We start from the raw sequence: 27,312 nt of genomic DNA, 5'->3' as shown, positions 1-27,312 counted from the left end.
GTTTAACAGTCTACGACTCACAACTTGAAAATACCATCGAAATTCAATTCAGAGTTAAAGACTGTATGATGATGCCCCGGATTTTGAGAAGACAGTTCTGTTGGCCATATTTTTATGTTCATTGCTATATAGTCCATAAAATTTGTGTCACAACTTGCTCTTTTCTTGAATTTTTATAATTTATATGCCCCAACTTTACTAAAGACTACTATATTGTTTTTGTTTTTCAACCTTTATTTTAGGTTCAGGGGTACATGTGCAGGTTTGATATACAGGTTAATTTGTGTCATGGGGGTGTGTTGAACAGATTTTTTCATTATACAGGCATTAAGCCTAGTACCCAACAGTGTTTTTTTGTTTGTTTTAGGCAGAGTCTCGCTCTGTTGCACAGGCTGGAGTGCAGTGGCATCATCTCAGCTCACTGCAGCCTCTGCCTCCTGGGTTTAAGCAATTCTCATGTCTCAGCCTCCAGAGTAGCTGGAATTACAAGCACACACACCCATGCCTGGCTAATTTTTATACTTTCAGTAGAGATGGGGTTTTGCCATTTTGGCCAGGCTGGTCTTGAACTCCTGACCTCAAGTGATCCACCCGCCTTGGCCTCTCAAAGTGCTGGGGTTACAGGTGTGAGCCACTGCGCCTGGCCCCAATAGTTATTTTTTCTGCTCCTCTCCCTCCTCCAACCCTCCACCCTAAAGTGTTTGTTGCTCCCTTGTGTTCATGGATTCTCAGAATTTAGCTCCCATTTATAAGTGAAAACATACAGTATTTGGTTTTCTCTTCCTGCATTAGTTTGCTAAGAAAAGCCTCCAGCTCCATCCATGTTCCCACAAAAGACACGATCTCACTCCTTTTTAAGGTTGCATAGTATTCCATGATGTATGTGTACCACATTCTCTTTTTGCAATCTGTCATTGACAGACATTTAGGTTGATCCCATGTCTTTACTATTGTGAATAGTGCTGCAATGAACATTTGCAGGCATGTGTCTTTATGGTAAAATGATTTATATTCCTTTGGGTATATGTATACCCAGTAATGGGACTGCTGGGTCAAATGATAGTTGTTTTTAGCTCTTAGAGGAGTCACCACACTACTTTCCACAATGGCTGAACCTAATTTACACTCCCACTAACAGTGTATAAATGTTCTCCTTTCTCCACAACCTCACCAGCATCTGTTATTTTTTCATTTTTTAGTAATAGCTATTCTAACTGGTGTGAAATATTACCTCATTGTGGTTTTGATTTGCATTTCTCTAATGATCAGTGATACTGACCTTGTTTTCATAAGCTTTTTGGCCACATACATGTCTTCTTTTGTAAAAGGACTAGTATATCTTGGCCGGGCGCGGTGGCTCACACCTGTATTCCCAGCACTTTGGGAGGCCAAGGCGGGGGGATCACCTGAGGTCAGGGGTTCGAGACCAGCCTGACCAACATGGAGAAACCCCATCTCTACTAAAAATACAAAATTAGCCGGGCATGGTGGCCCATGCCTGTAATCCCAGCTACTCAGGAGGCTGAGGCAGGAGAATCGCTTGAGCCCAGGAGGCAGAGGTTGCGGTGAGCCAAGATCACGCCACTGCACTCCAGTCTGGGCAACAAGAGCGAAATCCCGTCTCAAAAAAAAAAAAGGCCGGGCGCGGCGGCTCACGCCTGTAAACTCAGCACTTTGGGAGGCCGAGGCGGGCGGATCACGAGGTCAGAAGATCAAGACCATCCTGGCTAACACGGTGAAACCCCGTCTCTACTAAAAATACAAAAAATTAGCCGGGCGTGGCGGCGGGCGCCTGTAGTCCCAGCTACTCAGGAGGCTGAGGCAGGAGAATGGTGTGAACCCAGGAGGCGGAGCTTGCAGTGAGCCGAGATCGCACCACTGCACTCCAGCCTGGGCGACAGAGCGAGACTCTGTCTCAAGAGAAAATAAATAAATAAATAAGAAAAAGGACTAGTATATAATGTTAGGTGATGCTTTATTTATTACCTTCAATAAAAATGAAAATTCCTCTCATTTAATTTCTTGACAATAGAATTAATTTCATATAGTCTTTCAAATGTGAAGCATTGGTAAGTTGTGTTATTTACTATTGTGATAGTTAATGAAGCTTTTTTCTTTTTTCTTTTTTTTTTTGAAAGAGAGGGTCTCACTCTGTCACCCAGGCTGGAGTGTGGTGGCATGATCATAGCTCACTGCAGCCCCAAACTCCTAGGCTCAAGTGACCCTCCCACCTCAACCTCTCGAGTAGCGAGGACTACAGGCATGTGCCACCACGCCCAGGTAATTTATTGGATTTTTTTTTGTAGAGATAGAGTTGCACAGGCTGGTCTTAAATTCCTGGCCTCAAGTAATTCTCTATCCTGGGCCTCCCAAAGTGCTGGGATTATAGATGTGACCACCACATCTGGCCTAATGAAGCTTTAATATCAGTATTGATACTTTATAACTTTATAAATATTATTTTCTTACACTACTCTATTTCTTAGCTATTAAATAATAATTGCTATAGCTAAAACACCTTATGAAATACTTGATATTATGAAATACTTTGGTTGTCTTACATAGATTGACATTTAGTAATAATTGGGCTAGGCACAGTGGCTCATGCCTGTAATTCCAGCACTTTGGGAGGCCAAGGCGGGCAGATCACTTGAGGTCAGGAGTTCGAGACCAGCCTGGCCAACATGGTGAAATCCTGTCTCTACTAAAAATACAAAAATTAGCTGGAGGTGGTGGGGCACCTGTAATCCCAGCTACTTGGGAGCCTGAGGCACGAGAATCGCTTGAACCCAGGAGGTGGAGGTTGCAGTGAGCTGAGATCGGGCCACTGCATTCCAGACTGGGCAACAGAGCAAGACTTTGTCTCAAAATAATAACTGGCAAATAAATTACATGAAAACAACTTTTTATATTAGCCTCAAGAAAGATGAACTCTTTATCACCTTGAGTCTTTCTCTCTCCTAGGAGCAAAAACCTTTTTTTTTTTTTCTAGAGGACCACCCCCCTAGAACCCTTCTTCTAATATCTTAGAGGTTAGAACTGCTTCACATACATTCCTCCACCAAACACTGGCAAGGAGGATGGACTATCCACGATTGGCTTAGAGTAATTAAGATTCAAGTTACATGGCTTCCTAATATGCAAAAAGACCTGGGGCTCTTGATAATCTACATCTTTGACACAATTAGTCACTTGTCTTGCATTATATTTTGCTTCCAGCCCGTGGCAGAATGGTCTAATAGTCAATGAGCCTGTCACCAACTTCTTTTTTTTTTCCTAAACCTACTTTCTATCTTCCACTCCTCAGGAGTTCCTGACACCCATCATTTTTTGTTTATTTCTTTTTCTTTCTGTCAGAATCTCCTCTCAAATCAAATGGAATTGCAAAAGTCAGGATAAGACAATATATCACTATGTGTGGTATGCAGAATAATGGTCCCCTAAAGATGTCTACATCTCGATCTTTGGAATCTATGTATCAGGTTACATGGAAAGGAGAATTAAGGCTCCTAACACTGATACGGTGAAACCTGTAACACGCTTCTATCCTGCAGAATTATAAAATAAATTTGTATTACTTTAAGCTACTAAGTTTGTGGTAATTTCTTACAGAAGTGATAAAAAACACAATACACTTTCCAAAAATATTTACATTTTAACAAGAGACAAAGCCCTTCCTTGACTTAGCACATTTTTGGCTGCAAGAGATAGAAACTTGATTCAAAACAAAAAAGGATCTATTGGGTCACATCACCATCCAACCGTGGAAAAGACAGGAATGGAACTGTGTTAGGAAGGCCTAGAACCAAGACGTTAACATCATCCCCCATCCCCAGTCACTGGGCATCTGTATCTGTTCTCTTCATTCACACCAGCTTTGTCGCAACAGCAGGGAACTTGGCCAACCACAGCTCTAGGTCTGCCCCCATGACTGAAACACCTCCCATTAGGCCCCACCTGCAATCCTGGGGATCAAATTTCAACGTGAGGTTTGGAGAGGAAGAATTTCCAAACCATAGCATTCCACCCCTGGCCCCCAAAACTGATGTCCTTCCCCATGTAAAGTACAATCATCCATCTCAATGGTCCCAAATGTCTTAAGTTGTTCCAGCACCAACTCAAAAGTCCAAAGTCCAAAATCTCATCTGAGATTCAAGAACAGTTCCTTTCAGCTATGAGTATGTAAAATAAAAAAACAAGATATTTAATTCCAAGATACAATGGTTATACAGGCATTCCCATGTCAAACATTCCCATGTCAAATGGGAGAAATCAGTGAAAAGAAAGGGGTAATAGGCCCCATGGGTGTCTAAAACCCAGCAGGGCAGGCATTAAATCTTAAAACTCCAAAATAATCTCCTATGACTCCATGTCCCGCAACCTGGGCACACTGGTGGGTCCTGAGGCCTTGAGCAGACCCATCCCTGTGGCTTTTCTGGGTGCAGCCCATGTGGCTGCTCTCATAAGGCGGAGTCAAATGCCAGAGGCTTTTCCAGGCTGAAGGTACAAACTGCTGGTGGCTCTATCATTCTGGGGGCTGGAGGGCAGTGGCCCTCCTGCAAATCCACTAGGCATTACTCTAGCAGAGGCTTGCTGTGAAGGGTCTGACTCTGCAGCAGGCTTTTGCTTGGGCACCCAGGCTTTCCAATAAATCCTCTGAAATCTAAGTGGAAGCCACATCTCCATAGCTCTTGCATTCTGTGGGCCTGCAGAATTAACACCACGTGGATACCACCAAGGTTTCCACCTCGTGGCCTCTGGAGCAGCAGCACCAATCTTATCTGAGGTCCCTGGGGTCATCTGAGCCACAGCTGCTACAGCCTGGGAGCAGCATCCCGAAGCAGTGAGGAGCAGTGGTGCCCTAGTCCTGTTCCCCAAAACCAATCTGTCCTCCTAATACCCCTAGGCCTGTGATGGGAGGGGTGGCTGCCCAGTGGAAATTTCGATTCGTGAAATGCCTTTGTGGCCTTTTCCCCACTGTCTTGACTATTAGTACCTAGATCCCTTTTTGTCACCCTAACTCTTTAGCAACCTGTGGCTCCAGCTTGACCATACCCTTGGATTCCTCTCCTGAATATGCTCTTTCCTTCTCTATTACATGACCAGGCTGAGAATTTTCCAATATTTTACACTCTGCTTTTAATGATAAATTCTGTCTTTAAGTCATTCCTTTGCTGCTGCAATTCAACACATGCTGTTAAAAGTAATCATACACTTCTCGATTGCTTTGCTGCTTAGAAATTTCTTCTGTCGATTACACTAGGTCATTACTCTTATGTTTGGTCTTCCACAAAGCCTTGGGCATCGATACAATGCAGCCAAGTTCTTTGCTATGCTGTAACATGGGTGATCTCTGCTTCAGTTCCCAGTAAGTTCCTCATTTCCACCTGAGACCTTGTCAAGATGGCCTTTACTGTCTATATATTTTTTACATTTTTTTAATTTTTTAAAAGTCCCCATTTGACATACTGTCTACATTTCTATCAGCATTTTGGTCATAACCAATTAATCAATCTGTAAGAAGTTCCAACCTCTTAGAATTTCCAATCTCTAAATTCCTCATCTTTTTGTCTTCTTGTAACCAGGGGCCTCGGTGTTAAAAATCACCCACTTTCTTTTTCTTCCTTCCCTCTCTAGACACTCCCTTTCAGCAATGTATGCTTATCTAATTAGGCTCTTGCTTGAGAAATCCCAGACTAACCTTGAAACAAACCAGGGACAGAGCCCTCATTGAGGAATTCTCCCATTTGGAAGGAGTAACCAACAATTAGTCCACCATCATCAGGCCGAAGTCAAGATAATGCCAACCAGACCTCTGGACAGGCATTACCCAAGATAACCACTGGAACAAGACACATAGACCCTGTACCCTGCACCTCCACATGTCTCCAAGTTTCCCTTTAAAAACCCTATGGTAAATTTTAAAATGTAAGATGGTACTTTCATTGCAGCACTATTCACAATAGCAAAGACATGGAATCAACCTAAATGCCCATCAGTGATAGACTGGATAAAGAAAATGTGGTACATATACGCCATGCAATACTATGCAGCCATAAAAAATGAGATCATGTCCTTTGCAGGGACAAAGATGAATGAACCTGGATGAACCTGGAAGCCATTATCCTCAGCAAACTAATGCAGGAACAAAAAAAGCAAACACCACATGTTCTCAATTGTAAGTGGGAGCTGAATGATAAGAACACATGGACACATGGCGGGGGACAACGCACTAGGGCCTGTGGGGATGGGGGTTGGGGGGAGGGACAGCATCAGGAAGATGCTCTGGGCGCTGGGCTTAATACCTAGGTGATGGAATGATATGTGCAGCAAACTACCATGGCACACGTTTACCTGTGTAACAAATCTGCACATCCTGCACATCTACCCGGGAACTTAAAATAAAAGTTGAAGAAAAAAATAAAGATGGTACTTTTGAATGCTTGTTCACTATGTTCTCAAGTTTGCTGGCTCTCCAATTAAACCTGCTTTTCCTCCCACCAATCCTAGCCTCTAACGTCTGGTGTTTGAGCGGCAGCAGCTGAACCTAAGTCTGGTTACATTCTGAGCCCTCCAAACCTTCCAACCTCAGCCCATTACCCAGTTCCGAAGCTGCTTCCTCATGTTTAGGTATTGTTAAAGTAATACCCCACTCCTCAGTACCAATTTTCTGTCTTATTCCATTTTGTATTGTTATAAAAGAATACCAGAGACTGGTAATTTATTAAGAAAAAAAGGTTTATTTAGGCTGGGTGGGGTGGCTCATGCCAGCACATTGGGAGGCCAAGGCTGATGGATCATGAGGTAAAGAGATTGAGACTATCCTAGCCAACATGGTGAAACCCCGTTTCTACTAAAAATACAAAAATTAGCTGGGCATGGCAGTGTACGCCTGTAGTCCCAGCTACTCTGGAGGCTGAGGCAGGAGAATCCCTTGAATCCGGGAGGCGGAGGTTGCAGTGAGCTGAGATTGCACCACTGCACTCCAGCCTGGTGACAGAGCGAGACTCCGTCTCAAAAAAAAAAGAAAAAGAGAAAAGAAAAAAAGGTTTATATAGCTCATGATTCTGATGGTTGCAAAGTCCAAGATTGGGCATCTGCATCTGATGAGGGCCTCACACCTACTTCCACTCACGGTGGAAAGCAAAGGGGAGCTTGTGTATGCAGAGATCACATGGCAAGAAAAGGAAGAGAATGGAAGGGAGGTGCCAGGCTCTTTTTAACAACCAGCTCTCATTGGAACAGAGAACTCACCCACAAGGGAGGGGGTTAATCTATCCATGAGGGATCTGCCCCCATGACCCAAACACCTCTCATTAGGTCTCACCTCCAACACTGGGGAGCAAATTTCAACATGAGACTTGGAGAGGTCAAACATCCAAACCATAGCATAGTGTCCCATAGAAAAAGAGTGAGGGCATCAGCACAGTCACAGCCTTTGGAAGAACTGCTCTAAGGCAGACAGAAGCCCCAAGCTGTGTCTGCTGTGACCTAAGAAATGTAAGCCGTATTTATAGTTTCAGACATTTTCAGACTAAGAAAACAAGTGCTTTTTGTTGCTTTGCATATGTGAAGGCAGGGAGGATGGAGGGCTGTCTGCTACTGGCTGATCCAGCACCTAAACTGATCATATAAACGGCGATCTCCTCTGCAGTCTCTATTAGTCAGCTGGGGCTACCATAATGGGTGGCAAACAAGCAATTTTTTTTTCTCACAGTTCTGAAGGCTGGAAGTTTGAGATCAGGGTGCCAATATGGTTGGGTTCTGGTGAGGGCTTGCTTCTGGCTTTCAGACAGCAAGGTGTCTTTTCTTATAATGACACTTATCATGTCAAATCAGGGCCCCATCCTCAGTACCTCATTTAATTACTTCCATACAGGTTGTATCTCCAAATACAGTCACATTGAGGGTTGGGGCTTACCGATATTTATTTATATAAATGTGAAAACATAGGGCAATGTGCCTTTGAGCAAGTACCCTAGATGCTAATCCTCTTTCAGTTCCAGCTAAAACACTGAAAATAAAACCTAAAAGAAATAACAACTTCTAAAATTTGGATAAACTCATCTTAATTAATCCATGCTTAAAATAATCTCCATGATTTTCACTATTTTGTAAAATAATGTTTGACCTCCCAAAGCAATGGCTTGCATTTTAGTGAAAGACAAAAATACATACCATACATATATATATATATATATATATATATATATTTTTTTTTTTTTTTGTAGAGACAAGGTCTCACTCCATTGCTCAGGATGGAGTACAGTGTGATCATGGCTCTCTGTAACCTGAAACTCCTGGGCTCAAGGGATCCTCTCCACTCAGTATCCCAAGTAGCTGGAACTACAGGCATGCACCATGCTGGGCTAATTTTTTTATTTTTTGTACAGATAAGGTCTCCCTATGTTTCCCAGACAGGTCTCGAACTCCTGGCCTCAAGCAATTCTCCCACCCCCAGCCTCCCAAAGTACTGGGATTACAGGCGTGGGATTACAGGCTGGGATTACTAAAATGCTTGGCCTTAGTAAAATATTTTTCATCATACTGCAGTGACTTCAAATTTGAAAAAGTTGACAGAAAGCTGTACACCTTTTTAATCCTTTCTGCTGTGCACAAATCCATAGCAAAAATGTTTTCTTTTTTTAACAGAAAACAGGAGCTTTTGACACAAAGTACAGCATTTTAAAAATTCAAAAAGAGGCCAGGCACAGTGGCTCATGCCTGTAATCCTAGCACTTTGGGATGCCAAAATGGGCGGATCACCTGAGGTCAAGAGTTCAAGACCTGCCTGGCCAACATGGTGAAACCCTGTCTCTACTAAAAAAAAATTTAAAAAAAATTCAAAAAACAAACAGAAAATAGGAGCTGAAAATTAAATCCCTCAGATCACAAACTATTTTCAAGATCCTTCAAGCACCTCCAGCATGCTTTTCTATAAAAATAATCCATATCATCGTCCTTGTATGCTGGACATACATACGAAATACTAGATCTTGAGAAGGCCAAGAATAAGATGAGGTCCATAATCTCTAACTTAGCCAAGAGATACACAATTCATATATAAATGACCAATTCTTAAATGTGACAATGGGAGTCTTACTGTGGATGAAACAGGAAAGACTTTCCAGAGAAGGCCAGACTTGACTCAGGACTTGATAGGACCTACATAAACTGACAAAGGAGGGGAAGGTGACTGCAATTGTTCTCACCTATGCCATAAAGTGGATCTCTAAAGCACTACCGAGCAGCATATTAGTTCTAGCATTAATTGCTAAATGTTCTTCAGAGCAATAAAACAGTCTACAATTCAATTACAGATTGAAGTAGTCTATAATTCACTTGTTTTCATTAATTCAGACTATCCTTCAACCCAATCAGCCCAAATTCAAGCAGTCTTACTATGTACAGTGATTTATTTTTATTGAAAATACAAAGTAATATTAAAGAAAAGATTTAAATAAATAAAGTCATTCCATATCCCGCTACACTAACACAATGAATTTGTTTTGCATATTACCTTCCACATGCATAAAGATTTTACAAAGTCACAATCATAGTATGCATACTATTTTGTATTGTACTCATTTTACTTACCATATCAAACATGTCCACGTTTCTACAGTCTTCCAAATAATTATTTTAATGGCAGTATAATACTTCATTATTTTTCTTATCCCACTTTCTTGAAATGGAGATTTTTTTCCCCAATTTTTGTTATTATGAAGAATGCAGACATAAACATCTTCATGCATTTATCTTTTTTCTGAATTATTTTTAAGGTTAAAAGTATAGAAGTAGAATTTATGGGGCAAAGGATATGGTCATTTTTACAGCCCTTGCTATGTAGTACCATATTGTGTTTCCAAAGGGTTGTATCTATTTAAAATGCCATCTGAAATAAATGCATTAAAATTTTCCTTCTAAATTTTTTTTTAATCAGAAGTGCTAGGTAGTTTTAAACTTCAGTAAGTTAAAAATAATTATTGTCTCTTTTTAAAAAATGAAGAGTGTGGAATAGATGGTCTCACAGATAACTAATGGTGTAAAGGAGTTAAGCAACACATCCCAACTATTCCCAAGTTATGGCACACATGGAAAGCGATGCTGTAGGCACACAGAGGAAAATGGACAAAGGTGGTTCTGGCCCAGAGGCTCCAGCCACCCAGGCCACCTTTGGATGTAGCAAGGGGTGAGGGGATCCATATCTAGGCCTGTCTGTGATTTGCAGTGCCAGTGTGCATGGCTCAGGAAGCTCTAATCAAGGAGAGGTTAAATGACTTAAGTCACAAAATCTAGTTAGTGGCAGCTTTGGGAAATAAATGCAAATATCTTCTTGTCAATGTATTTTCTACTAATCACAACTGCTCTACATGCTTTCTGGCTCTAAAATTCAATCATATATGCAGACATGTATCTATATTTAAGAATAAAGAGGATTTCCTAACATGCTTGAACTAAAGACACCTAAACTAGCAATTTACATCAAAGCTGAAAATTAAAAACAGTCCTTAGCGTAAACAAATATTTGACTATTTTCTCATTTATTTTTCAGGCTTGCCATTCTTTTAAATTTAGTTTGTAAGCTCTTTGAACAGTAACAATCTTTTGCACAGTATTTTGTATATCTCTGGTAGTCAGTAAATACAGAGTAACAATAAATTACACTATAAAGGAAAAAACTAGACAAAGTAAATCTACACTCTAAATAATTCTGAAGGTGAAAAAAGTGTTAAGTGTTGATTTTGTAGAGGTAGAGAAGATTCCCTCTTTAAATTTCAAATTCCTGCTAGCTAAATGGAATCTTTTTTTTTTTTTTTTTTTTTTGAGACAGGGTCTCACCAGGTTGGTCTCCAACTCCTAGGCTCAAGTGATCCTCCTGCCTCAGCCTCCCAAAGTGCTGGGATTACAGGCATGAGCCACCATGCTCAGCCAGACATCTTAATATGCACTATCTACTATATTATAGGCTCTTGAGAAACATTTCATTCCACAGAATGGTTCTGATTTATCCCCAGTGTTGATGCTACCAAGAGGAAAAGATTCACTACAAAGGTAGTTCACCTTTTACCAAGTGTCAAATATTCCATATTACCTTTGAAAACCAGAGATTATAGGTATTAATCCCACTGATTCAACTGTGTATATATATACGTATATATATACACATATATACGTATATATATACACATATATACGTATATATATACACATATATATACGTATATAGATACACATATATATACACATATATATGACTTTTCTTGACCACGAATCACCATATTTGGGAGTACAGTAGGGTTAGGAATTACAATTTACTGATCCCCTATCATGTGCCAGACACAATTATCAGGTAAGGAACTTCAAACCCTGCATTCTTTTTCTTTTAAACTATACTCCAAAAAAGTGATTGCTTGGTCATTTCTGCAGATTCAATCAGACATTATACACACAAACACACCCATGAGACCGCATGGCACTGGGAAGATTACCCACTATTTCCCACTTATTAAGATCTGGATCATATTTCTCAATGCTCTGAAGATACGTTCCCTTTGAGTAGGAGTATCCTCCAGTGACATAAATAGATCCATTCATGATGACGGCACCGCACTCCATCCTCCTTTCCATCATGGGAGCTATCTCTCTCCATTCATTTTGTTCAGGGTCATAGCATTCTGTGATTGTAGTTTGTCCACCGACTAGATAGAGCTTATTTTCAAACGGAACTGAGCACAATCCATATTCTTTTAAAAAGAAAAAAAGAAAAGAGCAATTTTTTAAAGGATAACAAACAAAAGAGATTCCACAGTGTGGTAATGTAATAATCCTTTACAATTTAGCACACAAAAAATAGGGGAGTGGTGGCATTTTGATTCAGGCACACAATACTGCAACGCTGAGGCTGAAAATCATTCCTTGTCACCTAATTCAGATCGCCTGTTCCTGCCATGCTGCCATTATCCTTCAGCTTGTCCTTAGCTGGCACTGTAGGAGGCCAGGGAGGAACTCACCTGACAGATCACCTTTCTGGGAATTTCCCAACACAGACAACTTTTACTTGACACCTATCTGTAAAAGATGGTAGCAGTAGAATCCTTATAGAAAGACACACTCGATAAGCAGTAGTGTCCCTTCAGGTCTTGGCAGCTGTCTCCTTAACCAATGGCAGGCAATCTGGCATGCCTGCTGCCACAGGTGTCACACAGGGTGGCCTTGTGTGCTTCTCACACTGCCAGTCCAGTTATGAACTCAAGAAGCTAAAGAAACGCACCCAGACTCGTGGGGCATGACAGTCTATCATCCTGAGAAGCTGTGAAGGGCGCCCCCAGGCGGAGGGCTGCTGTGTGGGATCCGGGTCCTGGGGCTGGAAGTATGTATATGGGGGGGTCCTCCTCCTAGGCTGTTTTAATGTTTTCCATTTTATCTCCCCCTCTACACCCAAACCTGCTGGATCTTCAAAGCACCAGGATATCTCACAACTCTACTTCTTCTCCCTTCTTCCCAGGGCTGTGACAAGAGTGAGGCTAGCGAAGTGCTTAGGGTGCAAAATGCAGGGAGGCAGAACTCTGTGAGTCATTTGCACCACGTGGCCTTACAGTTTGTGCCTGAAGCATCTCATTTGCCTCATCCCGGTCTCTGCCCTGTTTTCTTCCACATCCCCGCTTTTATCATCACTCCTAGCCTGTCAGTTCACTCTCTGGGAATATCAGTCATAAAATTACACTTAAAAACCTCTAGCTGGAGCCCCAAAGGAAGAGGAGGATTTGTCAGTACATTCAAATTAAAGCAAGGAAAGATTTAGCACACTATCGCTGAGCTGTTCCTTCTGCCTTGAAGTCTCTCCTCTCCCCAGGTCTCTGCACAGCTGCGTCCTTCCTGTCATTCCGGTCTTGTCTTACTCTCACCTCTTCAAAGGGCATTCCCTGACCACCCAGCCTGAAGTGGCCAGGCAGGGGTCTCTACCACATCATCCTATTTTAATTCTCACCATAGCACTTCTCATTATCTGGAATGTTTATTTTCTTTTTTAGAGACAGGGTCTTGCTCTGTCACCCAGGTTGGAGTGCAATGGCACAATCATAGCTCAATATAGCCTCAAACTCCTGGGCTCAAGTAATCCTCCCATCTCAGCCTCTCAAGAAGCTGGGACTATAGGTACATATCACCACAACTGGCTAATTTTTGTATTTTTGTAGAGATGGGGTCTCCCTTTGTTGCCCAGGCTGGTCTACAACTCCTGGCCTCAAGAGATCCTCCTCTGCCTCAGCCTCTCAAAGTGCAGGGCTTACATGTGTGAGCCAGGTGTTTCTTATCGTCTCTCTCTCCCTCCTGGCAGCACAGGAACTGTGTCCTGCTCACTAACCTATTCCTAATTGGAGAATGGCAACTGTCTGGCACCTTGTGAGAATTCAATAAATATGTGTTGGATAATGAATGAACTGTACTTTGTACGCTTGTGTCCCAATGTGTCCTCACATAATAACGTAGAAGGAAAGCTTATAAGCAAGCCCCTCTTTAGAAAGAATACAATCAGAAATGTGATTTCCAGATGAGTGTGGTGGTGCACACCTGTAATCCTAGCTACTGGGGAGGCTGAGGCTGGAGGATTGCTTGAGCCCAGGAGTTCAAGGCTAGTCTGGACAACACGGTGAGACCCTGTCTCTTAAAAAAAAAAAAAAAAAAAAAGTGATTTCCTCTTTAGGAGTGGAAGACAACTTCTTATCCGTAAAGTTCTCCCTCAGTTTTTTTTTTTTTTTTTTTTTTTTTAGAGACAGAGTCTCGCTCTGTCTCCCAGGCTGGAGTGCAGTGGCGCAATCTCGGCTCACTGCAACCTCTGCTTCCCGGGTTCAAGTGATTCTTATGCTTCAGCCACCCAAGTAGCCAGGATTACAGGTATGCACTGTAGCTGAGATTACAGGTGTGCGCCACCATGCCTGGCTAATTTTTGTATTTTTAGTAGAGATGGGGTTTTGCCATGTTGCCCAGGTGCTAGTCTTGAACTCCTGGACTCAAGCAATGCACTGAGATTACAGGCGTGAGCCACCGTGCCCGGCCCTCCCTAGGTTTTGACAGCTAAGGAAAGTCTTAGAAGATTGCATTTTTGCTTCGCTTCCACATATTTTTCTCAAGTTACTGACATCCAAGAAAATAATTATCCTACTTGTTAAAAACTCATTTTTTACTTTCCAGTTATTTACATGTTGAATTTTTATAGGATTTACTTGTTTCAAGTACTTGTGAAACACTGCTTATATCAATTATATGACTCATTCAATTAACGGTTATTGTGAAAATTAATGATAGTTCAAATATTTTATCAGTTGGTAAAAGTGATTCAACATCACTCACTAGGCTTTTCTTAAATTACTTGAAGTTTATCAAAACACCCCAATTTTTGATTCATATGTTAAGAAAGCCATCTGTCTTCCTATGGCAGTAAAAATATTTAAGTAAAGTGATTCCTAATCATTTTTTCTCTTTTACTCAAATACAACACATGTTCTATTATTGTGGATAGGAACTTTTTCTTCCTGAGCTGTAATTGCTTTTTTTCTTGTTAGTTAACCCCTCTAAGCCACTGAGGCTCTGGGACTGTGCCTTGCTCACTGCGCTCCTAGCACTGAGTATATAGCAGCATGTAGGATGCACACAGCAGATATGTTAGACATGAATGAGTGAACAAATGAATAATCAAGAATGGGAGTGACACCATCTGCCACGGCTCAAAAGTTTATACACAAGTATAAAACATCAACACACAGCAGTCTGTATTCAGTGTTAGATGAGTGATATGAACAAACAGCTAGAGGGATTCAGAGAAAACCACAATATCCATTTGAATTGATTTCAATTTTTTTTCCTAAGATCTTTTCTCATTGAAGAGCCTGTAAGGTTTATGTAGTCTAACTTCCTGATTTTACTGGAAAGTAAGGCCCAAGAGCTTAATCTACTTGCCAATGGCAAGGCAGGTAAATAAATGGCAAGCCAGGAAAGTTCTCTCCCCACTTGACACAGCTCTCCACAGGTCCTTCTTTATCACGTACTGCTTCCTCTCGGCTCTTCACACACTCTTGTTCCTCAGCTTATCCCTCAACTCTGCCCATTTCCTAGGATTCTGCCCGCAGCTGTATTGCTGGTCCCACCCTACCAAGGCATCTTATTCATCCCCATACCCAGAGCCACCATCCAAGCAAACAATCCCCAGATCTCTACATTCAGCTACCTCCCTCCTCCTCAGCTGCAAACCCACATTTCCCTTTGCCTGCTGGACAGCTCTTTTGGGTTATCCAATGATTCCTTCGCTCTGAACTATAAAATCGAGCTCATCATCTCCCCTCTTCTCCCTTCCTGTCAGCTTCTCCTTCAGTATACCTCATTCTCTCAGACAACCAGCCAGAGACCCTGAGACGACTGTCAACTCCTTTCTCTCCTTCATCTCCTGTATGCTGTCAGCCAAGGAGGCAGTCAGCTGTTGAATCTATGACATTCCTCACATCAGCCCCTCTTTTCTACTCCTACCACTTCTTCAGGCTTTCAGCATTTCTCCCTTGGTTAAATACAATAGTGTTAGTAGATCCCCTTGCTGTTTTTCTCCCAATCTACCTAAAAGGAGTTCTCTTCCTTTTTTTTTTTTCTTTTTTTTTGAGACAGAGTCTCACTCTGTCACCCAGGCTGGAGTGCAGTGGCACGATCTTCGGCTCACTGCAAGCTCTGCCTCCCGGGTTCACGCCATTCTCCTGGCTCAGCCTCCCGAGTAGCTGGGACTACAGGCTCCTGCCACCACGCCCGGCTAATTTTTTTGTATTTTTAGTAGAGATGGGGTTTCACCATGTTAGCCAGGATGGTCTCGATCTCCTGACCTCATGATCCGCCTACCTCGGCCTCCCAAAGTGCAGGGATTACAGACGTGAGCCACCGCGCCCAGCCAGGAGTTCTCTTCTTAAAACCAGAGCTGGGCCAGGTGCAGTGGCTCAGGCCTGTAATCCCAGCGCTTTGGGAGGCTGAGGCGGGTGGATGACTTTAGGCCAGGAGTTCAAGACTAGCCTGGCCAACATGGTGAAACCCCGTCTCTACTAAAAAAAAATACAAAAATTAGCCAGGCATGGTGGCACACGCCTGTAATCCCAGCTACCTGGGAGGCTGAGACACAAGAATCGCTGAACCCAAGATTGTGCCACTGCACTCCAGCCTAAGCAACAGAGCGAGAATGTCTTTAAAAAAAAAAAAAAAAAAAAACACCTAGAGCTGATCACACATCATTCTCTTGCTCGAAAACCTTTATGATTCTGCATTTTAAAAATTACCCAGACTGAGCTGGGTGTGGTGGCTCACGCCTGTAATCCCAGCACTTTGGGAGGCTGAGGAAGGCGAATCACAAAGTCAGGAGTTTGAGACCAGCCTGGCTAACATGGTGAAACTCCATCTCTACTAACAATATGAAAAATTAGCCGGGCAAAGTAGCGGCGCCTGTAATCTCAGCTACTTGGGAGGTTGAGGCAGGAGAATAGCTTGAACCTGGGATGCGGATGTTGCGATTAGCCGAGATCACACCACTGCACTCCAGCCTGGGCAACACAGCAAGACTCCATCTCAAAAAAAAAAAAAAAATTACCCAGACTGCCATTCAAAGCTCTCCATGACATGCTCTCCAACTGAGCTCTCCCATCCGATCTCCCATTCTACCCTCTTCCATTCCATTCATTCATGTCTACTCCCAGGTAATGGAATACACCTGAAACTTTCCTTTCCACCTTCCTCCACCGGGCTGACTTCTTGCCAGAAAAACCCTTCCTCAAAAACTACCTTCCTTATTTGGGGCCATTCTTTAAGGCCCAGCTCATAACCACCTACCGCTGGAAGCATTCTAAGATGGTCGGATTTCCCTTAATTAGACTTACACTCTTTTTATTCTCAATTTCAATAGCACTTGTTTTTACAGAACTTAGCAGAGACTGTCCTGTATTTCCATTATGTATGTATATTTGTTCCTGGATTCTGAGCTCCTACGGCAGTAAAGACTAGCACTTAATCATCTTACATAATTATCAGAATCCTACCTTTTCCAATGTAGGGTCTCAATAAATGTCACCTTGAATTCAATGTAACTATAGGCCCGTGTTTTCCAATTATAAAAACTACCCCATTAAAGAGGTTAAGATAAAATATAATACTTATATTATCTTTAAAAAATAATAGTAGTCATTTCTTCTCAGTGTAAGCAATGTATCTCTATGAAGTCAACTCAAGGATGACATTTTAATTCCTCAGGAGGTACTGCTAAAATCTGTAAGAAACAAACCTTGCTATAATTCAGTGGCTGCAAATGCACAGCCTTTAAGAGCTTAAGGATTTAACAGACTAGCTGAGCAAAGCCAGCCGAGAGCAAGAAAAACAACGGCACAGGCCCCCTAGGTCAGTGACGTGAGGAGAATTGGAAGGACTGTGGTAAAACAGAGCACACAAGCCTCATTTAGGGGAACAGCTGCCCCCCGGCTCCCGTGACTGCTGCCTAGAAGGAATACATCCAAGGCTGCTAGGTCTTCCCATTTCTTCTAAAGGACAGAAATAATGATTTTTACTTGAAATCTCTTAAATTTTAAATATTGGTAACAAGCCAGTTCAAAAATATTTTAAGGACTGTGAAAGCTAAACAGAACACATCATGCAAGGTATTGATTTAAAATCTGTTTTTTATGTTTCATCAGGAAAAAGTTCAATGTAAATCAAAACTACACGTGGATGCATATTATGTTACTATTGATTTATACTATAATTTAACATTTATTTTGGATTTTCAATTTGCCATGACTTATTAATACTTTGGATTAACTCCAAAGTGACACTGTCTCTCAGACTCTTTTTCATGTAGTTAATAAGCAATATGAACTCTGTTATGGAAAACTTATTTTTGAGGGAACCTCTTAATGACATATACATTAAATTTATAATATAAATAACTGCCCTCTAATTTGTGAATTCTGACTTTTCATGTATCGGATTTTCTTTGTAAAGATAAGCTTATCCACAAAACAGGCAGAGTAACATCTAACTTCTAAGGTTAACATGAGGTTCAGGTGAGATAACAGTGAAGTTCAAGCCAGACTGTCTAGGTTTGAACCTCAGTTCTAATAAGCACTAGCTGGCTAACCTTGGGCAATTCATATAATCTCTTTGTACCTCAGTGTCCTATAAAATGTGATAAAAACGGTACCTAGCTCATGGAATTATTTTGAGGTTTAAACAGATTATACATGTAAAATTACTGGAATAGTTTGTGCCTGCCACACACTGACTGAATAAATGCTAGCTATTTCTCACTATGAGTTGTTATTATTCCTTTCCATTATAACTTCATTGATCACAGCAGAAAGTGGTGGGGAGTCTGGGATGGTCCATTTGGGCTACTAGGAGGCAGAAGTTTACCCATTCCATGGTGTCTTTGCAGCCAGGGAAGCCTGTGGCTAAAGTTTCTTCTCATGCAAAGCCTGGGCATATGGAGATGCAGCACTAGATTTAGGTGTGCTTCAGCTGAACCATCATATGGGATAGATGATGTATGGGCTGGAAGTAGCTGCCTCGGCTGAAAGCAGGAGAGTCTGCTCCCTTAAGGAGAGACAGATTGTTTAGTGGCTACAGCACAAGTTATGGAATCAGACCGCCAGATTTTGAACCCTGGTCTACCACTTTCAAACTGTGAAACTGTGACCTTGGAAAAGTTACTTATTGTTTCTAAGCCTCGATTTCCAAATATGTAAAATGGTGACAAACAATACCTGCTCACAGACTTGTAGTGAGAATCTGAGGTAATACACATATGAAGTGCTTAGCCAGTGCCTGATCTATGGTAAGTAATACTAGTCCTCTCAGATGGTTCCAGCTTGTGAATTTCAACTACTCCCTCCACTGACCCACATGAAAGCCTGATGCTGTATGGAAAATGATTCAAGGTAACATGGTGGTACGATGATATGAATCTTTCCTAATGAAAACAACTTAAACCTGTGGCATAACTGAAACAGACTAAAACCTGTGCTTCCCTCTGAGCTCTTCACAAAGACACAAGTCAAAGAACAGAAGACATCCAAGAAGGCAGGCCATTCCTTATGGGCAGACAGCATGTTCCCTGTATGAGTGTTAAGGTAAGGCCAACATACGGCTCTGCACATTGTAGTAGTGAGTGCTTAATAGTAAGTGAAACCTAGAAACAACATGCTTCTAAAACAGGAAACAATCTCTAGCTGAACTTCAATCACTGGGTACCCTTTCTGACTATTCGATAGAACGGTCCTTTTCAACTACTTATGAACATTGTATTTTACATAATTAATGTCATAAATGAAAGATGGCACATAAAGGAAAAACATTTTGAAGACGCTAATATTTTTGACCACAGAGACTTATAATGTGCCTTGTATAAAGACATCAGGGAAAATATTTGTAGATATGACCCAATCAGAATCTCATTGTGATTATTGTTGGATGGATATATATGAATATTTTGAGACTTTTAATTCTACCGATGTGTAGTCTACAATAAAATCAGCATTTTCTATTTCCAGTCCATTTTTAGCCATCCTTTATGCTACTAAACTACATAATAACATATACTATTTGAGACAGTATTTTTGTTACCTGGATGTGGACTGGAGGTGATGAGGCTCCATTCGTTGATATCGGAATTGTAGCTCTGAACTTTGTCATAGGTGCAGCTTCCTCTGTAGCCACAGTGGCCACCAATGACGTAGATAACATCGTGTAAGACACAGGCAGTAGCATTTCCCACACCTATGTATTAATTAAAATCACATCTTTAGATTGATCTTTTATTCTTTTTTGCAGTGAACACTGGGCTAAATTTACTGTTGTTTTTGTTATTACTGATGGTAAAATGCAAGGTACTGTGCTAAGTGCTATAAGGGACAAAAGAATAAAAAAGGAAGGCTCTTTGTGCTCTTAAGAGAGGGTGAGACGTGCACACAAATACAGCCATGCACCATGCACAATGATCTCCATAAAATTATAATGGAGTGGAAAATTTCCTATCACCTAGTGATACTGCGGTAGCTGTTTTAAAGACAATGGCATAAAGCATTCTCATGTGTTTCTGGTGATGCTGGTGTAAATAAATCTATGCCTCTGGCAGGTCCTTCAAGAGGTATTCCAGAAGAAGGCATTATTATCATAGGAGAGGATAGCTCTATGCCTGTTATTGCCCTTGAAAGCCTGCAAGTGGAACAAGATGTGGAGGTGGAAGACAGTGATATTGATGATCCTGACCCTGTATAGGCCTCGGCTAATGTGTATGTCTGTGTCTTACTTTTTAACAAAAAAGTTTAACAAGTAAAAAAATCAATAAATAAGTTATATATATATAAAATATAAAAAAGCTTATAGAGGCCGGGTGCGGTGGCTCACGCCTGTAATCCCAGCACTTTGGGAGGCTGAGGCGGGCGGATCACAAGGTCAGGAGATTGAGACCATCCTGGCTAACACGGTGAAACCCCGTCTCCCTAAAAATACAAAAAATTAGCCAGGCGTGGTGGCGGGCACCTGTAGTCCTAGCTACTTGGGAGGCTGAGGCAGGAGAATGGCATGAACCCGGGAGGCGGAGCTTGCAGTGAGCCAAGATAGTGCCACTGCACTCCAGCCTGGGTGACAGAGCGAGACTCCGTCTCAAAAAAAAAAAAAAAAAAAAAAAGCTTATAGAATAAGGATAAAAAGGAAGTATTTTTATAAGCTATACAAAGTCTACGGTAATGCCTGTAATTCCAGCAGTTTAGGAGGCTGAGGCAGGGGATCACTTGAGCCCAGGAGGAGTTTCAGACCAGCCTGGACTACAAAGTGAGACCACATCTCTACAAAAAATAAAAAAGTAGGCAGGTGTGATAGCATGTGCCTGTAGTCCCAGCTACTCGGGAGGCTGAGGTGGGAGGATTGCTTGATTTCGGGAGGTCAAGGCTGTAGTGAGCTGTGTTTACATCACTGCAGTCCAGCCTAAGTGTCAGAGCAAGACCCTGTCTCAAAAAAAGTAAAAAGTCTACAGTAGTGTACAGTAATGTCCTAGCCCTTCACAATCCCTCCCCACTTACTCACTGACTCAACCAGAACAACTTCCAGTCCTGCAAGCTCCATTCATGGTCAGTGCCCTAAATAGGTCTACCATTTTTATCTTTTATGCTGTATTTTTACTGTACCTTTTCTATGTTTAGATACACGAAGACTTACCATTGTGTTATACTGCTTAGAATATTCAGTATAGTAACATGCTATACAGGCCTGAAGCCTAGGAGGAACAGGCTATACCATACAGCCTAGATGTGTATTAGGCTGTACGATTAGTATGGTATAGCCTGTTGTTTAAGTATAATGTTCGCATGACAAAATTGCCTAATCACACATTTCTCAGAACATATCCCCATTGTTAAGTGGCACATCATGGCTGTAATTAGAACACTAGGTATAAAATGGAAGAAACACCATGAAAAAAGGGACAGATGAACTGCTGGGCACGGTCAGGGCAAGGAAACACTGCATTTGACAGGGGAAATCACAGCAGGTGGTGGTGGAATTTGACCTGGGTGATGGTAGGAAGTTGGCAGGTATAGGTGAGAGGAGGCCATTCTAGACAGAGGGAAAAGCCAGTGCAAAGGCTTACTGGACAATGTCAAGTAGCCCAGTTTGACCAGGACACGTGGCACATTGGGAGTTGTTGCATGGGACTTTAAGGCTGGCATGTTAAGTTGAAGCCATGTAGCAAAGGATACTGACACCCAACAAAGAATCTGGATTTAATTCAGCCAGATTTTAAAGTTTTTTAAACAGAGGAATAGAGCAACTAACAAAGGAAGAACAGGTACCAGAAATATCTAGTTACTGGCCAGGGTGGGCGGTCTCGAGGGCCTGATTTTGAAGGGGCTTTGGGTATGGAGGGAAGAGCATAGAGGAAAGAGACAGGTAAAACACACAGGTCTTGATGACTGACTGACGCAGAGGCAAACCAAACCAATTTTGAGGTCCTGAGCTGGAAAAACTGGAATCACTGATGCCAAAACAAGGAGGGGTGGGGGAAGGCAAGGAGGGGAAGGAGGGGGAGGGAAGGAGGAGGAGGAAGAAGAAGGCCGAAGGAGGGAGAGGGGATGGGGGAGGGGAAGGGGAGGGGAGGGGGGGAGGAGGAGGAGGAGGAGGATGGGGAGGAAATAGGTTTGGAGGGAAGATGAAAAAAGGAAGAAAGATGATGAGGATCATTTTAGTTGAAAATGTTGGTTTTGTCTTTCCACTAACTTTTACCTAGCACCATTTTGCATTATACGGTTCAATCTTCTTGTTCCTTTCTATTCCAAAATAAAAGTGGGTTTATAAGTAGAGCAGTTATGATGGAAAAAAATTAAGATTTAGGAGTTCCTAAACAGCCAAGTATTTATTTCTTCTCTGTACATTAGTGAACTTAATTTGGGTCCAGGACCAAAAAAAGGAAATAAATTTTAAATTTGACTGTACCCAAATTAAGTTTATTACCAGAGAAAGCTGCTATTTCATTTCAAGGCTACAAAATAAAACGAATTGAAAAAAATGTTATCCTTTCTACCAAAAAATGGGAATCTAAAAGTTCAGTATGGCTGGGTGTGGTGGTTCACACCCATAATCCCCACACTTTGGGAAGCCAAGGTGGGAGAATCACTTGAGGCCAGGGGTTCAAGACCAGCCTGGGCAACATAGTGAGACCCCCATTTCTAGTTTTAAAAATTAAAAATAAAATTTAAAAAATTGTTTAAAAAAAGTTCTGTATGAGTCCACCCACCAAAACAAGTAGTAGTCAAAACTGCACATAACTGGCAGTGTTACCTCTCCCTGGGATGACTAGATATAAACAAGAATCAAAGCTTTGAGTTCAAAGTATAAAACTGGAATTTCAGACCTAGTTAGCAGGTGAGGGAGGACTTTGAGGTATGAAGGTCTCCTACTCCACTCAAGGTTAACACAAGCATACATATGGCTTTTGTTTCACAGTAAATACACCATCGCAGCATGTTTTTTTTAGCAAGCACTGTTCTAAATATAAATTTTTAAAATTTCAGTAAAGTAATAAGCTTTCATTCTCAAAGAAATATACTCTGAACCCACCCTTGTAATCCCAGCACTTTGGGAGGCCAAGGTGGGGGGGACCACTTGAGGTCAGGAGTTCAATACCAGCCTGGCCAACATGGTGAAACCCCGTCTCTACTAAAAATACAAAAATTAGCTAGGTGTGGTGGCACATGCCTGTAATCCCAGCTACTCAGGAGGCTGAGGCAGGAGAATTGCTTGAACCTGGGAGGCAGAGGTTGCAGTGAGCCAAGATCACGCCACTGCATTCCAGCCTGGGAGACAGAGTGAGACTCCATCTCAAAAAAAAAAAAAAAAAAAAGAAAAAGAAAAAGAAATATACTCTGAGCCACAAAACCACCGAAACTGTTAAAAAACAGAATCGCCCTTAAAAAACAGAACAGAAATGTATGCTAGTTTACAATAGCTGCTTAAATATATGGACTTTTCTTATTTCTTTTGCAGAAGAGGGGTCAGGACATTCAGAGCCCTCCTGGAATCGGCAAGTAGTGGTGAGACTCAGGCAAAGACAAAAACCAGGGGAGCAACAGCACTGGGCTTTCTGCTACCTTCTCCTACCCTGGTGTGAGAGTGGTCACGACTTCACATGAAATCAATTTCTGCTCTATAAGAGATGACAGGTCCTTCAATACCGACACTCAGGACAATCATGCCTACCATTTATAGCATGCTTACTCTGTGTCAGACACTGTTCTAGGCACTTCACAAGCATAGATTAATTTAATCTTCTCAATGATCCGAGACTAGGTAATATTGTCATCCCCATTATACAGATGACAAAACGGGGGCACAGGGTGATTAAACAATTTGCCAGAACTCATCAGCAAGTAAGAGGAAAGCAGGGATCTGGATGCAGGCAGTTTAGCTTCAGAGGCAGCGTGCTTGTTCCCAAGTCTGTTCTGCCTCTCAGCTTCCTGCCTGTCATCCAAGGATCATACCAGGTCAGATTTCCAGACCAGGTCAAATTCCCACACTCTCACTAGCATTAAAAAAGAAACAGAAAAGCCTGGGAAGAAACATTTGGGACAAAATGATACAAATTTGGTAACAACCTACCAGTTGTTTTTGTACAACTCCTCAGCAACAATGAATAAATACAATGAAATAAGATTCCCATTTAACTTTTTTTCCAGTGGGAGAGAAGGAGAGCAAGGCTAACAAATCGCCAAACACAGCAGAAAATAGTGTTTATCAGACAGATACCGAGACCTAGGGGTGCGCCGGGTTCTGTGGTCCACATGAGGGAGAGTATGGTGTCTGCCCCTCTCAGAGAGGACTGAATTGCAAAAGCAGACGTTGTCTCTAGTTCCTGGAAGAATGTACTTTGTTACATCCTGTAGGGACCAAACCTTCCAAGGTTTTAATGAAGGACCTCTTGAGAGCTGATCAGCGTATTTTGAGAGGAAAAAAGTTGAACAGCAGAATTTTAAAGGGTTCAATTTTAAGAACACGAAAAAATGAAAAACTGTCCAGATTTGTCTCTTCATCTAGCCCTTGACTCGAATATAAATTCTCATAACTCTCAGACAAGTTGGGAACTATGCTATACTGTTTTTATCTGGAACATTCTGTGTAGCATTATTTGTATAATTCACTATAGTTCCTAGATAGCATCCCAAAGTGATAAATTCAAGAGAAGTGAGACTGCTGGCCTAGCCCCAGACATCTAAAAAATACAAAATAAACATAATCTCCACTTACCTTTAATCATGTTTGCAATAGGAATCCATTTCTCTTTTAAAGGATCATAGAACTCAGCCTCTTCTGCTGGAGCCCCTTTTCTGTAACCACCTAAAGCATAGACACAGCCACCCAAGGTGACTGCACAGTGGTAATACCTGGCATTGAGCATTGGCAAACCTTCTGTCCATTCATCACTTTCACTGTTATAGATCCACACTGTGTCAAGAGCTTCTATGTTATCCGTCCTGTAGCCCCCAGTTACATAAATGTTGGGTCCTAAACATGTAACACCATAGCTCTCCCTAGTATAATCTGGTATTTCTGCTCCCTGAATCCAAACATTTGTCAAAGGATCCCATATGTGAACCTCTGATAAAGGATGCCAGTAATAGCCTCCAATTATATACATTGTGGCTGTGGACCTCTGGGAAATCTCTTTATGCATGGGATTCAAGGCATTGTATATTAGGGAGCGGATCTTATTTTCGGTGAACAGGCAGCTTCTTTGAAGGCCTAAGGCTGTTTTTAAGTACACTGGATCTACATCAATGTTGATATAGCTCAGTAGATTACAGAGGCATTCAATTCGATTTTCTACATCATGAGCAGTCCACTTAATAACTGGCTCTATGATAGCTTCTTCTTTCCAAACACTGAGATTCTTTCTGGACAAGATAAAGAGAAACTTTTCAAGGCTGATTTCCAGAAATTCTTCTTGTTGCCACACTTCCTTAAACTTTGAACATAGAATTCTTCGAGATTCCTTCTCTAGTTCTGGACACACATGAAATTCTGCAAAGGAGTGCATTCCAATACAATTATCAATATCCAAGTGCCTTACCAAAAACCGCTCACAAGCCTTCTTTACTGAAAGGAACTGTAGCAGATCCGCTGCCTCAAGCAGGCTTTGAACATTTCTTTCAGTTATTTCAATTTGGGAAGTGTATGCATAATTTACAAGGCCTTCCAGAATATCATGGTGGATGCCAGAGAGTTTTATTTTATTTTTAAATTTTTCTTTCATGTCAGCTGTGAACATTGCCTTAAAATAATTGCTGCAAGCAGCTAAAACGGCTCGGTGACAGTGGAAGATTATGCCTGAAGGACACTGAAGGGTAATATCAGTAAATAATCCATCCAAGTAAAATGTTCTGAATGCATCCAGAAAATCCACTGGATGTGTTGAATCCTTGAAAAGATAAATATAATCTTCTTGTCCTTTTAGAGCCATGGCTGCAATAAATATGAAATAACAAATGTGTTTTCAATGTTGCACATTCTCTTAAATAATCAACGCTAAATAACTTGACTAGCATCGGATATACTCCAAAGCTGGACTAAGTTCAGCATCTAAATAATAAATGCAAAATGTGGATGGACTGTTTGATCATTTATATGGTGGTCAATTTAAATTCAGGGTAGCTAGGAGCTTGAAATGAGGCTCCTGGCTTTTTCAGTAGTCCTTTTGAGAGTACTGATTTGCTATTCCATTCACCGCAATCTACCCTGGTCTGGCGTTCGGAGATGAGATCCCACACTAGGCAAGGCAAGTGTCCGAGGGTCACCCCACTCGAGGCCGGACCTCAGCTGTCTCGGCTCGGCCCCAATTCAACCTTTTCCCCAAGCTCGTCTCCCTTTCAAATCACATCGAAATGCCAAGAAAGGGATGATGGAAATATAAATGGACAAGAAGAGGTCTCGGAAAAGGGAAATCCTGAGCCCTTTCGCTTAAGGAGGGAAAGAAAGGAAGGCTGCTCGGCGCAGCCCTTGCAGCCCGCGCCCCCTCCCCCGCGCCCGCCGCAGGGGTTTCCGCGCGCCCCGCGCCTGGGCCCCGGCCCACGTTCCCGCCCGGAGACCGCCCCGCCCCGGGGCCAGGAGCGGGGCTTGACTCGAGGGCACAGCGTGCCGCCCGCGGGCCCGGTGCCGCGTCCCTCTGCCCGGCGCTCCGCGCAGGTGTGGGTAGGACGCCGCAGGCAGCCCCCGCGCAACGCGTTCGGCTCGGCCCGGCGCCCGCGCGGCCATTGTCTGCGCTCCTCTCCCGCGCGGCCTCGCTGCCCGCGCCCGGCCCCGCTCCCCGCGCCCGGCCCCGCTCGCTCCCCGCAGGCCGGCCTCGGGCTGCGGGTCCGCACCGCACCTACCTCCCGCCGGGGCTTGGGACGCGGCGCTGGCCCGCGGGCTAGCAGCGAGCGGGAGCGAGGACGCCTCCGGCCCCTCTGACCATCTTTGGAAGAGGCGCTCGGAGGCCGCCAGCTAGTGCCGCTCCACCCCACAAGCAGCTCCTATTTTGGTGTCCCGGCGGCTCCCCCGCCTCCACCCGAACAGCCCCCCGCGCGATCTGTGCGCGAGGCCACTCACGGGAACTCCCCCGTCGCCGGGCCGCGCGGCGAGCGGGGCGGGGCGGGGCGTGCGGGCGTGCGCGCGGCTCGGCCCCTCCCCAGCGGCGCCCCCCACAGCAGGTGGGACTGCTTCCCCAGGAGACAGCCCGCGCCGCCGCCTTCCCCTTCCTTGGCTCGCTCTCTCTCC

General features: G+C 42.7%; 1 protein-coding gene across 1 annotated transcript; it reads right to left on the bottom strand.

Annotated features, from left to right (window-relative positions):
- Positions 1 to 9,398: 9,398 nt before the first annotated feature.
- On the bottom strand, positions 9,399 to 27,178 carry KLHL23 (kelch like family member 23). The gene is made up of 4 exons (XM_054476973.2): positions 26,928 to 27,178; positions 24,808 to 26,022; positions 19,636 to 19,788; positions 9,399 to 11,747 (listed from the first exon to the last, which is right to left on the bottom strand). The coding sequence occupies exons 2-4, from the start codon at positions 26,018 to 26,020 to the stop codon at positions 11,437 to 11,439; spliced, it is 1,677 nt and encodes a 558-aa protein (XP_054332948.1). The 5' UTR covers positions 26,021 to 26,022; positions 26,928 to 27,178; the 3' UTR covers positions 9,399 to 11,436.
- Between the last annotated feature and the right edge of the window lie 134 nt (positions 27,179 to 27,312).

The sequence above is a fragment of the Pongo pygmaeus genome, chromosome 11, assembly GCF_028885625.2.
Source record: "Pongo pygmaeus isolate AG05252 chromosome 11, NHGRI_mPonPyg2-v2.0_pri, whole genome shotgun sequence".
Taxonomy (NCBI): Eukaryota; Metazoa; Chordata; class Mammalia; order Primates; family Hominidae; genus Pongo; species Pongo pygmaeus.
Note: the sequence above shows the minus strand (reverse complement) of the source record. Positions and strands in the feature narration are given on the sequence as shown.